At 39.6% G+C, this 14,278-nt stretch overlaps 1 protein-coding gene across 5 annotated transcripts in view; it reads right to left on the bottom strand.

Moving 5' to 3' along the window:
* FXR1 (FMR1 autosomal homolog 1) overlaps window positions 1-14,278 on the bottom strand; it is a 138,280-nt gene that overhangs the window by 49,821 nt on the left and 74,181 nt on the right. For all 5 annotated transcript variants that reach the window (XM_033959389.1, XM_033959390.1, XM_033959391.1 and 2 more), the window contains exon 12: window positions 876-1,083. In XM_033959389.1, coding sequence (XP_033815280.1) covers window positions 876-1,083 — 208 coding nt within the window. The remainder of the gene's footprint in view (window positions 1-875; window positions 1,084-14,278) is intronic.

Below are 14,278 nucleotides of genomic sequence, written 5' to 3'. Positions count from 1 at the left end.
AAGCCCTTTATATTAAGGGTAGAGAATGTTCTCTGGAGACAAGCAGGGGAGATGAGGTCACACTTGATGGTGAAGTCCTAAACTGATCCTGTATGTCTGCAGAGAGAATCGCCGGTGATGTAGCGATCCTTGCAGGCTGCCATCATCCGCAGGAGCACATTCAATCTGCCGCAGTCCCGTCCCTCCTCTGGTGTCAGAGGCAGGATCGCGGCAGATTGAACGTACTCCTGAGGACGGCGGCAGCCTGCAATGATCACTACAGCACCGGCGATCCTCTCTGCAGACTGACTTAATTACCAGTATCTGAGCAGGTAACAGCGGGAGGTAAGAGCGGGAGACCGGGGAGACCAGGCTTTCGGGGGAACATGCAGGCCTTTGGAAGGGGGACCAGGCCTTTGGAAGGGGGACCAGGTGTAGAAGTACACGGAGGGAGGGAAGAGGGGTTCAAAGAGACATGCATATACCGGACTGAGGGTGGGAGAGGGAGGGAATAATGGGTCTAAAAACAGAGGAGAGGGAGAGAGATGGTGGACAATGGGATGGAGGGAGGGAAGGAATAGAAAGAGAAACCATAACGATTTAAGTGCTTTCTAAACATGAAGTAATTTTATAAGCAGCTACATAAGCCCAAGCAGTTTGTACAAGGGGGTGCTGAAAAGTTCTCAGCCCAACCAAAAAGAGAATGATGTGGATATGGTTCAATCAATGATCTGAAACAACGTCAAAACACTCTTTCCAGCTACAGTGGCAAATAATGCTCAAAATTTAGGAAGTTGGTTGGTTGGGCTGAGAACTTTTCAGCACTCCCTCTTAGGTACTTTTTACACAAATAACAATTCTATTAATATATAATTTTAAATAAACACAAAAATTACCATAACCAGAAGTATAATTAGGGCCCCTGCGACCTCGGCCTCTTCCAGTATATGATCTGCTACCCCGAACAGAGGAAACAGTACTTTCATCAGTAGTGTATCCTTTTTCTTTTTCATTTGTTCTGGTAGACGAAGGTCTGAAACCCATGCCAATCTGACGAAGCTGCTCATCAATTTGAAGCCTTTCCAACCTTAGTTGCTCCACTTCCTGGGTAATTAAGAGAAAAACTGGGAAATAAGCTAAACTGTATTAATGCTAATAAACACTATGCATAACTATGACTCAAATATACTAAGGAGGCTTTCCCCATTTCACAACTATGGGCATATTGGGTTACATATTTGTATAGTTACATAGAATATGTCTATTGTAAGTGGAAAAGCCACATGTTATGGATTTATAAACCTATTCAAACTAAATTTTACTTCTACACTGCATTTGCCATTTAAAAATTTTATCCAAATTTCAGTTATTTATATAAAGATTTATGAGGGTGTTTTGAAAAGTTTGGTAAAAAAACAAATGAAACAAATATTTTTTAAAAACCCGAACAAAACACAGTTATATTTACATAAGAAGTGCCTCTGCTGGGTCAGACCAGAGGTCCATCGTGCCCAGTAGTCCGCTCGCGCGGCGGCCCAAAAGGTCCAGGACCTGTGTAGTAGTCCTCTATCTGTACCCCTCTATCCCCTTTTCCATCAGAAAATTGTCCAATCCCTTCTTGAACCCTAATACCGTACTCTGTCCTATTACGCCCTCTGGAAGTGCATTCCAGGTGTCCACCACCCGTTGGGTGAAGAAAAACTTCCTAGCATTGGTTTTGAATCTGTCCACTTCCAACTTTTCCGAATGCCCTCTCGTTCTTGTGGTTTTCAAAAGTTTGAAGAATCTGTCCCTCTCTACTTTCTCTATGCCCTTCATGATCTTGTAAGTCTCTATCATATCCCCTCTAATTCTCCTCTTCTCCAGGGAAAAGAGCCCCAGTTTCTCCAGTCTCTCAGTGTATGAAAGGTTTTCCATACCCTTTATCAAACATGTCGCTCTCCTCTGAACCCCCTCGAGTATCGCCATATCCTTCTTAAGGTACGGCGACCAATATTGGATGCAGTACTCCAGATGCGGACGCAGCATCGCCCGATACAAAGGCAGGATAACTTCTTTCGATCTGGTTGTAATACCCTTCTTGATTATACCTAGCATTGTATTCGTTCTCTTAGTGGCCACTGCACACTGTGCTGACGGCTTCATCGTCTTAGCCACTATTACCCCCAAGTCCCTTTCCTGGGTACTTTCACTCAATAACATCCCTCCCATCGTATAGCTGTACCTCAAGTTTTTGCTTCCTACATGCAATACTTTACATTTCTCTACATTGAACTTCATCTGCCATCTCGTCGCCCACTCCCCTAGCTTGTTCAGGTCCCTTTGTAATTCTTTGCAGTCCTCTTTATTCCGAGCACCACTAAATAGTTTGGTGTCATCTGCAAATTTTATTATTTCGCACTTCGTCCCTCTTTCTATGTCATTGATAAATATATTGAAAAGCAGCGGTCTGAGTACCGACCCCTGAGGGACACCTCTCGTTACCCTCCTCCAGTCCGAGTAATGGCCCTTCACTCCTACCCTCTGCTTCCTACCTGCCAACCAATTCCTGATCCATTTATGTATGTCTCCTTCCACCCCAAGGTTCTTCAGCTTCCGAAGTAGGCGTTCATGGTGTACCTTGTCAAAGGCTTTTTGGAAATCTAAATATACGATGTCTACGGGGTCCCCTATGTCCATCCAATTGTTAATTCCTTCGAAGAAATGTAGTAAGTTCGTTAGGCACGATCTTCCCTTGCAGAAGCCATGTTGGCTTGTGAATAGAAGTTTATTTCTTTCAAAATGCTCATCGATACTGTCTTTTATCAGTGCTTCCGCCATTTTCCCCGGAACAGAGGTCAGATCACCGGTCTGTAATTTCCCAGGTCACCTCTTGATCCCTTTTTAAAGATGGGCGTAACATTGGCTATCTTCCAATCCTCTGGGATCACTCCTGTTTTCAGGGATAGATTGCAAACTTTCTGTAGTAGTTCCGCTATTTCCTCCTTTAGTTTTTTCAGTACCCTAGGGTGGATTCCGTCCGGGCATGGCGATTTGTCATTTTTTAATTTTTCTAACTGCCTACCTACGTCTTCAAGGCTTACTTCCATGGATGTTAATTTATTTGTTTGGTCTCCTTTGAAGATTTGCTCAAGTTCCAGTATGTTAGATGTGTCCTCTTTTGTAAATACAGACGAAAAGAACATATTTAGTCTTTCCGCCACTTCTCTCTCCTCCTTTACCACTCCCTTCCTGTCTCCGTCATCCAGCAGTCCCACCTCCTCCCTAGCCAGCTGCTTCCCTTTAACATATCTGAAGAACGGTTTGAAATTTTGCGCTTCTTTGGCTAGCCTTTCTTCGTATTCCTTTTTGGCTTTTCTGACCACAAGGTGACATTCTTTTTGATACTTCCTGTGCTCTTTCCAGTTCTCCTCAGTTTTGCTTAATTTCCATTTCCTGAATGAATTCTTCTTATCACCTATCGCTTTCTTCACTTCTTTGGTTATCCACGCCAGGTCTTTTGTTTGATTCTTTTTGCATCCTTTTCTGAATCTTGGGATATGCAGATTTTGCACCTCGATCACCATGTCCTTGAATAAAGACCAGGCTTGCTCTACAGTCTGCCATTTCTTTGAGTTGTTCCTAAGTTTCTTCCTTACCATTTCTCTCATCACTCTGTAGTCTCCTTTCTTGAACTTAAAAGTTGTCGCTATGGTTTTTTTTCCCTTTGGTATTCCTACTTCAACTTTGAACTTGATCATATTGTGAACGCTGTTTCCCAACGGTCCCACTACTTCCACTTCTTTCGCAGGTCCCCCTAATCCATTTAGGATTAGGTCTAGAGTGGCATTCCCTTTAGTCGGTTCTCTAACAAGTTTCTTAACATAGCCTACATTGAGGGCAAATTTCCAGTTTTTTCAACCCGTTGGAATTTACCAAACCTTTCAAGCCACCCTCGTATATAATGGGAATAGCAATGGAATTAATTCTCTTGTATCTTGATTTGTGCTAACATTCCAAAAAAGCAAAGTTACAGCACTGTATAAAGCTGGGGAGTTATAGCCTTTTCCTGTGCTTAACTTTCCATTATTGCTGTTTTGTAAAAGTATAGGAGGATTACTAACCATTAGTAAATCACCCCCAAAGAATCTTGAAGCAGTCCAGAGGAAAGAAACATGATGGTCCATCCAGTCTGCCCTTCACCATCATCCACTATCTCCTTCCTAAGAGATTCCACATGCCTATACCACACTATCAAATTCAGAAAGCAGTCTTTCATCTCCTCCACTTCAACTGGGAGACTATTCCACGCACCTACCACCCTTTCTGTAAATAAGTATTTTCTTTACACTACTCCTGAGCCTATCACCTCTTAACTTCATCCTTTGCCCTCTCCTTCCGGAGTTTTCTTTCATTTGAAAAAGACTCTTCTCTTGTACATTAATGCTACGGAGATATTTAAACATCTCTATCGTATCCCCTCTCTCCTGTCTTTCTTCTAGAGTATACATATTAAGTTCTCCAAGTCTGTCCCCATACGATTTATGACAAAGGCCACTAACCAGTTTTGTAGCAACTCTGGACCAACTCCATCCTATTTATATCTTTTTGAAGGTGTGGTCTCCAAAATTGCACACAGTTTTCCAATTGGGGCCTCACCAGAGACTTATACAATGGCATTATCACCTCCCTTTTCCTACTGGTCATTCCTCTCCTTATGCACCCAAGAGACTAAAATAGTTCTATGCTGCAAGACATGAACGAGGACATGAAAATGGGCAGAGTTGGTCAAAGTACTTAAGTAAAAATAAATGTATTTTAAATACTTAAGTAAAACTACAAGGAATAACAAATTAAATATATTTACTTAAGTGACAGTAAACTATTGTAATCCCCAATCAAAACCTAATTTGATCATGTCCAGAACTGAAATAGGTAGTCTCTCCATATTAGGCTTAGGCCTAAAGCCAAATAAATTGTTTTGGTCTATAAAGTCTTGAAACTGTTGAAAGACCAGATTTGAGAAGTTTTTCCAGAAACAGAATTGGAGACTGACCATTATTTGGTAAACTAGGATCAAGTTTCTCACTCTTCAAAGAGAAGTGACAGAGGCTACCCTTAAATGTTGTGGAATTACACCCTCAATTAATCTATTCACAGGATCATTGACAGTTTTGACTATGGCATCATGCAGAGCCATAAATACAGAAACAGAACAAAGGCCTAATATACAATATGTGCTATTTGAAAACAGACATCTAGTTAAGAGACTGGAAGAAAGGTTTCCCCATTCCTCAACATCACTGAGATAATTTGTTTCAGGAATACAAAAGAGTAATAGTTCAAATGCCTTAATGTTAAGAACTTTGAGAAAAGGCATTGGCAAAAACCTGAACAGAAATATTTAGTTTACTGAATTCACATTGGTTACTTTACTATTGAGAGCGAAAAAGTCCTTATTTCCCGTCAAGGAAGAAGACATTTTTTGTTTCCAATAGTCTTTTGGCCTAAAGTGTGAGAGATTGTTATTCACGATCACTTACATGAGCATATCTTTGAGTATCTTTTCCCATATAGATGACATATTACAAATCTTTGTTTTACATTAGCTGGACTGTTTGAAGACCAGCACTGAACAAAAAATCTATGTGACTCATCCTCCAGGAGTAGTATCTGTAGGTCTTATGATTTTCATCAGTTTTCCCAGTTCAGGATTGTAAGTCATTACATTTGGCACTCTCTATATGGTTTTCTTTTCTTTATATCACAGTGAGTTTGCTCTAGTTGTGTTAAGTGAAGAAGCAAACTTCTTTGAAACAATTTTGGGTTTGTAGCCAGTCTGAAGAATTCAATCAGAACTTTGAAAGGTTCATGCCCACCTTTTGGGTCAGAGCATATACAATGGTCGAATGTAGCCTGGATATGTTTAAAGGACTTTTTCTGTATGTGAAGGATGGGAGCTGGAACTGTGAAGGCAGCTGCATCTTTAAGTTAGTTTTCCATAAGATGTTTATAGATGGCCACTGTTTATAGAAACTGCAATGTCTATAAACCACATTTTTTTCTGTAGCACAATCTTTTTTCCCCCAATCTAATTGAAGAGCACTTTTCCAAAACTCAGTCCATCAGCAGCAGTTTTGAGAAAAATAGGTATTCAACAAGTCATTAAAATACCATGGACTTACTGAGTTTTGACACAGGAATATGAAGGGTTATTGAAAAGTTCTCAGCCCAATCAACTTCCTAAATTATGAGCATAATTTTGCCACTGTAGCTGAAAAGAGTGTTATTTTATTTGGACATTGCCATGTCAACGAAAAGTGTGGAATTTTCAAGTGTGGAACTCCGAGGCACCATGAAGTTCCTATTCCTGTAAGAAAGCGCCAAAGGAAATCCATGAATGTACGTGGAAACACAGTGACAAATGCCCATCATACTCTACAGTGAAGAAGTGGTGTGAAAACTTTCAGTGTGGAGATTTTGAGACTGAAGATGCAGCAAGGTCTGGGAGGCCTCAAAAAAATGTCAACTCCTGAAATTGCAGATCAATGAATATCGGCTAAAAACAATTGCTGACACTACAGACATCCAGGGAATTTGTTGGATGTATAATCCATGAGAAGCTGGGTATGCAGAGAAGCTATTATCTAAGTGGGTGCCCTAATGTTTGAATGCTGACAAGAAATGATGGCAAGTGGACTCTTCCAAATTGATTTTACAGCATTTTCAGCAAGCTGATGCCAAATTTTTGGAATGACTAGTTACTGTTGATGGAACATGGTTACACCACTATGATCCTGAGACAAAACAGTAGTCCATGCAATGGCAGCACTCAGGTTCTCCAAGGCCAAGGAAATTCAAGAACCAAGTCAGCAGGAATGGTCATGAGCAGTGTTTTGGGATCACGAAAGTGCTATATCTTACAAGGGGCCAACAGTTTATACAGAATACTACTGTAACTTGCTGTGTAGATTAAAGGAGGTGCTGAAAGAAAAAAGGAGTTTTCTTTTTGAAAAACAATGCACCTGTTCACAAGACTGGCAAAACAATGGATGTTTTGACATAGTTGAGGTTTCAGTGCATAGATCCATCCACCCTACTCACCAGATCTGGCTCCATCTGACAATTTTGTTTTCAAACCTTAAAACATTTGAAAGGGTGACAATTTTTGAGTGATTCGGAGGTAATTGCAGCAGTGGAGATGTATTTCAGTAACCAGAGTAATTTCGGGAAGAGTTACAAAACCTTCAAACACAATGTGCTAAATGTGTTGAACTTAGGGGTGAATATGTGGAATAACTTGTAAGTTTCATGGCTTTACCTCATTCCCCTCTTGGTTGGGCTGAGAACTTTTCAGCATCCCCTCGTAACCTATAATAAATGACTCTTGCCTTGTTGAACTAAATTAATCACAACTCAAAAAAGACAAAAAATGGACAGTCAGTTGTGAAATTGTTTGAGTCTCTCTTCTCTTTCAATCCTGTCATAAAAATATTTTCAATATACCAGTAATATGAGAAGATCTTTTCCAGTACTGCTTTGCTTCTTTCAGTCATAAATGGATTTTAATATTCCTGAAATGTAATAACTAATTCAATATTTTGTCATCTTCTTATAATTTAGTTAATTGAATAAATAATTTCCACTTAACTATTATTTTAGTAATACAGAATCTCATGAGGTCCCTTAAATAAAACATAAATCCATTTTGAAATCCTTCAATAAATATCATATATATTCAAAATAGTGAGAAATTGGAACTAATATGATTATTTTATTTTGGGGGTTATAAATGGGTTCATGGTAATGGTATAAGATGGTATTAAGTTATAATAAGTATAATATTAAAAATAGATTATTTAATAGATTAAAGAATTAAAATATAATTTGTTTTTCTCAAATATTTTAATTTATGATATTAGTTAAAATTATTCCAATGATACATATTGACTCATTAAATAGATAATGAAATATATTTTATGAAATAGAATAAGTTATGTGATGAATTATTATAAATGTTTTAAGTGAGATACATATTGACTCATTAAATAGATAATGAAATATATTTTATGAAATAGAATAAGTTATTTGATGAATTATTATAAATGTTTTAAGTGACTTATTTTTAAAAAAGATGATTCAAAGTTAGTCTGTTGGGGAACTCTTGTTGCCAGGTCTAATATGTGTGTCATCAAGTTTTCACTTTTAATAATGAATTGGGGAGGGAGGGTGGGGAAAAGGGTTAGGAAGGGAGGATTAGGGAGGGAAAAATTTAATGTGCAAAGTTTTAAAATATGGGGAATGGTGTCTGTTCATAATACTTTTATTAAGTCTAATTATTTTCACTGGAGTACATATTTGGAAATAATTTATAATGGAGATTAAAATTTTTTCTTTAAACATTAATGGCCTTAACCATCAAATAAAGAAGAAAAAAATGCTTGCCTTTCTGAAACAACAAAATGCGAATTTATATTTTTTTACAGGAGACACACCTATCAATGGCGGAGTCAAAAAGTTGGAAGGGGGTTGGGTAAAACAGAGTTTTATTGCCCCTGTTCTTGGCAAAAAAGCTGGGGTTGCCATATTAATAAATAAAGAGTACAGCTAATTTTCAATTGGTTGATTCTAATCCCTTGGGTAGGTGGGTACATGTAAGAATGAGCATGGGAAATAATACCCTGGAACTGTTTAATGTGTATGCCCCAAATACGAATCAAAGTGAATTTTTTAAGAATTTACAACAATTATTACTCTCACTGGCTGCTTCTAATTTAGTAGTGGCTGGAGATTTCAATGCTGTTATAGATCCATTAATGGATAAAAAACCAAGTAAAATTATGAAGTCCTTAGGGTTAGATAATTTGATACAATCTTGTGATTTGAAAGATATATGGCGGATACTTCATTTTGATGAGCGGGAATTTTCTTTTTGTTCACAAGTTCATAAATCTTTTTCAAGAATAGATTATATTTTTGTCTCAAATCATTTAGTACAACAAGTGACAAAAGCATCCATAGACCCTATCATTTTGTCTGATCATGGAGGTGTATGGATTGAGTTTAAGTTTGAGGAACAAGAGTATAGCAGATCGTTTTGGAAATTCGATAATACATTAATTGCGGATTCAAACTTCCTTGATGAATTTAAAATAAAAATGACTGAATTTTTTCAAATTAACACGTCAGAAGAAATTTCCATGGAAACATTATGGGATGCATTTAAGGCTACCATGAGAGATAATATTATATCATACTCGGCATATATTAGAAAACAACTTAAAAAGCAATTTTTTTGATTTGGAAAAGGAAATTAAACAATTGGAAGCTAAATTGGTTGATAAATGGGAACAATGTACCCTACAGGCTTTATTAAAAACAAAGGGTAAATATAATGAGATATCTTCAAAATTGGTAAGGAAAGATTTGTTTTCCCAACACACTCTGTATTATGGAAACTCAAATAAGGCAGGAAGATTATTGGCAAATTATCTTAAAGCAAAAAAAAGAAGAATGAAAATTATTGCAATAAAGGATGAGTTACACATACTCAAATTGGAAATATTTTAAGTCAATTTTTAAATTTTTATAAAAACCTATATTCTTCTGAGCCTTATAAAGATATGAAAAAAGATGGTTTAGAATTTTTGAATCTAATTATTGGACCGAAGGTTCCTGAACATATAAGAAGAAGTTTGGAAGAGCCTATATCATTAAAAGAATTAGAAACAGCGTTGAAATCTCTTAGAGTTGGATCCGCTCCAGGTGGTGATGGTTTCACAGTAGAGTTTTATAAATCATTTCAAATTACCCTATTACCTCATTTATTAAATTTATATCAGTCCCAACTAACTAAGGGTTGCATCACAGTTACTATGGCAGAATCATTAACAATCATTCTGCCAAAGCCAAACAAAAATCCCACTTTGGTTTCAAACTACAGGCCTATCTCGCTAATCAATGTTGATGGAAAACTTTTAGCTAAGACATTGGCTTTACGCTTAGCTAAGGCTCTTCCTTTTATTACTGATATGCACCAAACAGGATTTGTTGCTAAGAGATACTCCTCTAATAATACCTGACTAGCTTTTCATGTTAAATTTAACAAAAGGCATAAATGATCCGGCTTTCTCTGTCTCTTTAGACGCGGAGAAAGCTTTTGATCGGGTTGAGTGGACTTTCATGTATCAAGCATTAGATTGGTTTGGTATAGGTTCAGGATTTATAAAAAGATTCAGACGTTGTATAGCTCCCCTGCTGCAAGATTGTATATTAATAATAATTTATCAGAGCGTTTTGATTTGCAGAGGGGGGTTAGAAAAGGCTGCCCATTATCTCCTTTGCTTTTTGATATTGTATTAGAACCCTTGTTATTAGCTATTCAGCAAGCAAAGGGGATACAGGGTATTCCTCGTACAGATTGGGAATATAAAGTCTCTGCATATGCAGATGATATACTGCTTTATTTGAGAAATCCAGAAACTACCATTTCATGTTTGACAGAGTTGATAGAGAAATTTGGAAAAATTTCAGGGTATAAGATAAATTGGAGCAAGTCAGAAATTCTTCCACTTAATGTGCATTGTACTAAAGGCTTATTTGATTCATTCTCATTTGTATGGAAGGAAGATGGATTAAAGTATTTAGGTATTAGGATAAAAAATACACTGGAAGACACAATGAAAGAGAATGAAAATTTTTTATTAAAAAAAGTAACAGAAATGTGTGAGCAATGGAATCCTCTACATCTTTCTTGGTGGGGGAGAATCCAAACTATTAAAATGATGATATTGCCTATGGTTTGTTATCAAATGAGTATGATACCAATTTTTTTTCAAGGGTCCTTTTATAAAAAGTTAAATGGTATTCTTACAAAATTTGTTTGTCTGGGTAAAATGCCTAGAATTGCTTTAGTATCTCTACAAAAACCAATTGCGGAGAGTGGGGTAAATTTTCCAAACTTTTATAGATATCATCAAGCCTATATTTTACGCCAGGGTATGTATTGGGTCCTCCCAGAGCTCATGGAGAATACCCCAGATTGGTTATATTTGGAATGGCGACTCATGTTTCCTTTACATTTATCTCATGTTCTCAGTGTAAAGATGCCTAGAATATATAAAGAAAACAGAATACTGATGGATACTTGGAAAACATTGCATTATGTCAGTAATTTAACACCTAATCCAATATACAAATCAACAAATCAATCTATATGGCTAAACTCCAAGATTCAAATTGGCGGATTTAAAATCGTATGGAAGCATTGGATTATTGCAGATACAAGGGCTTTAAATGATGTATTTCAAATGGTAAACTGCTTGATTTTTCACAGTTGCAACATAAATATGGTCTTAATAAACCACAAAGCTTTAAATGGTTGCAACTGAAGCAAGCTATTCAGGAAGGGTTCCCTGAATGGAAAAATCTTAATAATCAATATAGTCTGGAGTTCTTATGTTTTCAAGCGGATTTCTTGGGACACCAGGCCGCACAATGGTATAAATTAATATCTGGATTTATGAATAAAAAAACAAAGACTGGTCTTAGAGACATTTGGAGCATTGAGATTAAGCATCAAGTTTCTGCATCTCAATGGCCACGAATTTGGTCTTAGAGAAAGCACAGTTACTTACCGTAACAGGTGTTATCCAGGGACAGCAGGCAGATATTCTTGACTGATGGGTGACGGCACCGACGGAGCCCCGGTACGGACACTTTTAGAGTGATTGCACTCTAAGAACTTGGAAAGTTCTAGAGACCGCACCGCGCATGCGCGAGTGCCTTCCCGCCCGACCCCGACGCGCGGTCCCTCAGTTAAGATAAGCCAGCTAAGAAGCCAACCCGGGGAGGTGGGTGGGACGCAAGAATATCTGCCTGCTGTCCCTGGATAACACCTGTTACGGTAAGTAACTGTGCTTTATCCCAGGACAAGCAGGCAGCATATTCTTGACTGATGGGTGACCTCCAAGCTAACAAAAAGAGGGATGGAGGGAAGGTTGGCCATTAGGAAAACAAATTTTGTAAAACAGATTGGCCGAAATGTCCATCCCGTCTGGAGAAAGCATCCAGACAATAATGAGATGTAAACGTATGGACTGAGGACCACGTAGCAGCTTTGCAGATTTCCTCAATGGGCGTGGAACGGAGGAAAGCTACAGATGCTGCCATAGCTCTAATTCTATGTGCCGTGACAGAACCTTCCAGTGTCAGTCCGGACTGAGCATAGCAGAATGAAATGCACGCAGCAAGCCAATTAGATAGTGTGCGCTTAGAAACAGGACATCCCAATTTATTCGGGTCAAAGGACAGAAAAAGTTGGGGAGATGATCTGTGGGGCTTAGTACGGTCTAAATAGTAAGCTAAAGCCCGCTTACAGTCCAAAGTATGAAGAGCCTGTTCCCCGGAATGAGAGTGAGGTTTAGGGAAAAAAACAGGTAGTACAATAGATTGGTTGAGATGGAACTCAGAAACAACCTTAGGGAGAAACTTTGGATGTGTACGTAGAACCACCTTGTCGTGATGAAAGACAGTGAAAGGTGGATCAGAAACTAGTGCATGTAGCTCACTGACCCTCCTGGCAGAGGTGAGAGCAATAAGAAAAAGTACCTTCCAAGTGAGAAACTTGAAAGAGGCAGTAGCCAAGGGTTCAAATGGAGGCTTCATCAAGGCGGAGAGAACCACGTTCAGATCCCAGATCACCGGAGGTGCTTTGAGAGGTGGTTTCAGATTGAAAAGACCTCGCATGAATCTGGAGACCAGGGGATGAGCTGAAAGGAGTTTCCCCTGGACTGGCTCATGAAAAGCCGTAATGGCACTGAGATGAACTCTGATGGAAGTAGACTTGAGACCAGAAGTAGACAGAGAAAGCAGATAATCCAATAGAGGTTCCACAGCAAGAGACCTGGGGTCATGATGATGTAGGAGACACCAAGAAGAAAACCTCGTCCACTTTTGATGGTAACATTGTAGAGTGGCTGGTTTCCTGGAGGCGTCCAGGATGGAGCGAACAGGCTGAGATAACAAAGAATCAGCTGAAGTCAGCCCGAGAGATACCAAGCTGTCAGGTGCAGAGATTGCAGGTTGGGATGGAGGAGGGTTTCCTGATCTTGTGTAAGCAGAGATGGAAACAGTGGAAGTAGAAATGGATCCCTGGAACTGAGTTGAAGTAGAAGGGAGAACCAATGCTGTCTGGGCCACCGTGGTGCAATCAGGATCATGGTGGCTCGTTCCCTCTTCAGTTTGAACAAGGTCCGAAGCATGAGAGGCAGAGGAGGGAAAGCATAAAGGAACAGATTGGACCAATCCAGAAGAAATGCATCCGCTGCCAGACGGTGAGGAGAGTAAAGTCTGGAGCAGAATTGGGGCAACTGATGATTGTGAGGAGCTGCAAAAAGGTCCACCTGAGGAGTGCCCCATTGTGCAAATATGGACTGTAGAGTCGATGGGTCGAGAGTCCATTCGTGGGGTTGGAGAACTCTGCTGAGCTTGTCCGCTAAGTAGTTCTGTTCCCCTTGAATATAAATTGCTTTCAGGAATAAGCGGCGCGAGGATGCCCAAGACCAGATTCTCTGGGCTTCCTGGCATAAGAGGCGAGAGCCCGTTCCCCCTTGCTTGTTGATGTAGTACATAGCCACCTGGTTGTCTGTGCAAATTAGAAGGACTTGAGGAAATAGAAGGTGTTGGAAGGCCTTGAGGGCATAGAACATTGCCCTGAGTTCCAGGAAATTGATGTGATGCTTCTTTTCCTGAGGAGTCCAAAGGCCCTGAGTTTGGAACTCGTTCAGATGGGCTCCCCATGCATAAGGGGAGGCGTCGGTGGTGATGACCAGATGATGAGGAGGCAGATGGAACAGAAGGCCCCTGGAGAGATTTGAGGATATCAACCACCATTGCAGAGACTGACGAAGAGACGATGTCACAGATATGTGTCGTGAGCAAGAGTCTGTCGCTTGAGACCACTGGAGAGCCAGGGTCCATTGAGGAGTGCGCAGGTGAAGCCGTGCCAGGGGTGTGACATGAACTGTGCAGGCCATGTGACCCAAGAGAATCATCATCTGCTTTGCAGAAATGGAGTGCTGGGACAGCACCTGCTGACAGAGCGATTGGAGGTTGTGAAGACGGTTGTCCGGCAAGAAGGCTCTCATCTGGACCGTGTCCAGTACCGCTCCAATGAATTGAAGTCTCCGCGTAGGAAGAAGGTGAGACTTGGGTAGATTGATTTCGAACCCCAGGAGTTGTAGAAAAAAGATGGTCTGGTTGGTGGCCAGAAGAACAGTCTGAGATGAAATGGCCTTGATTAACCAATCGTCCAGGTAGG

Source organism: Geotrypetes seraphini, chromosome 9 (assembly GCF_902459505.1).
Source record: "Geotrypetes seraphini chromosome 9, aGeoSer1.1, whole genome shotgun sequence".
NCBI lineage: Eukaryota > Metazoa > Chordata > Amphibia > Gymnophiona > Dermophiidae > Geotrypetes > Geotrypetes seraphini.
Note: the sequence above shows the minus strand (reverse complement) of the source record. Positions and strands in the feature narration are given on the sequence as shown.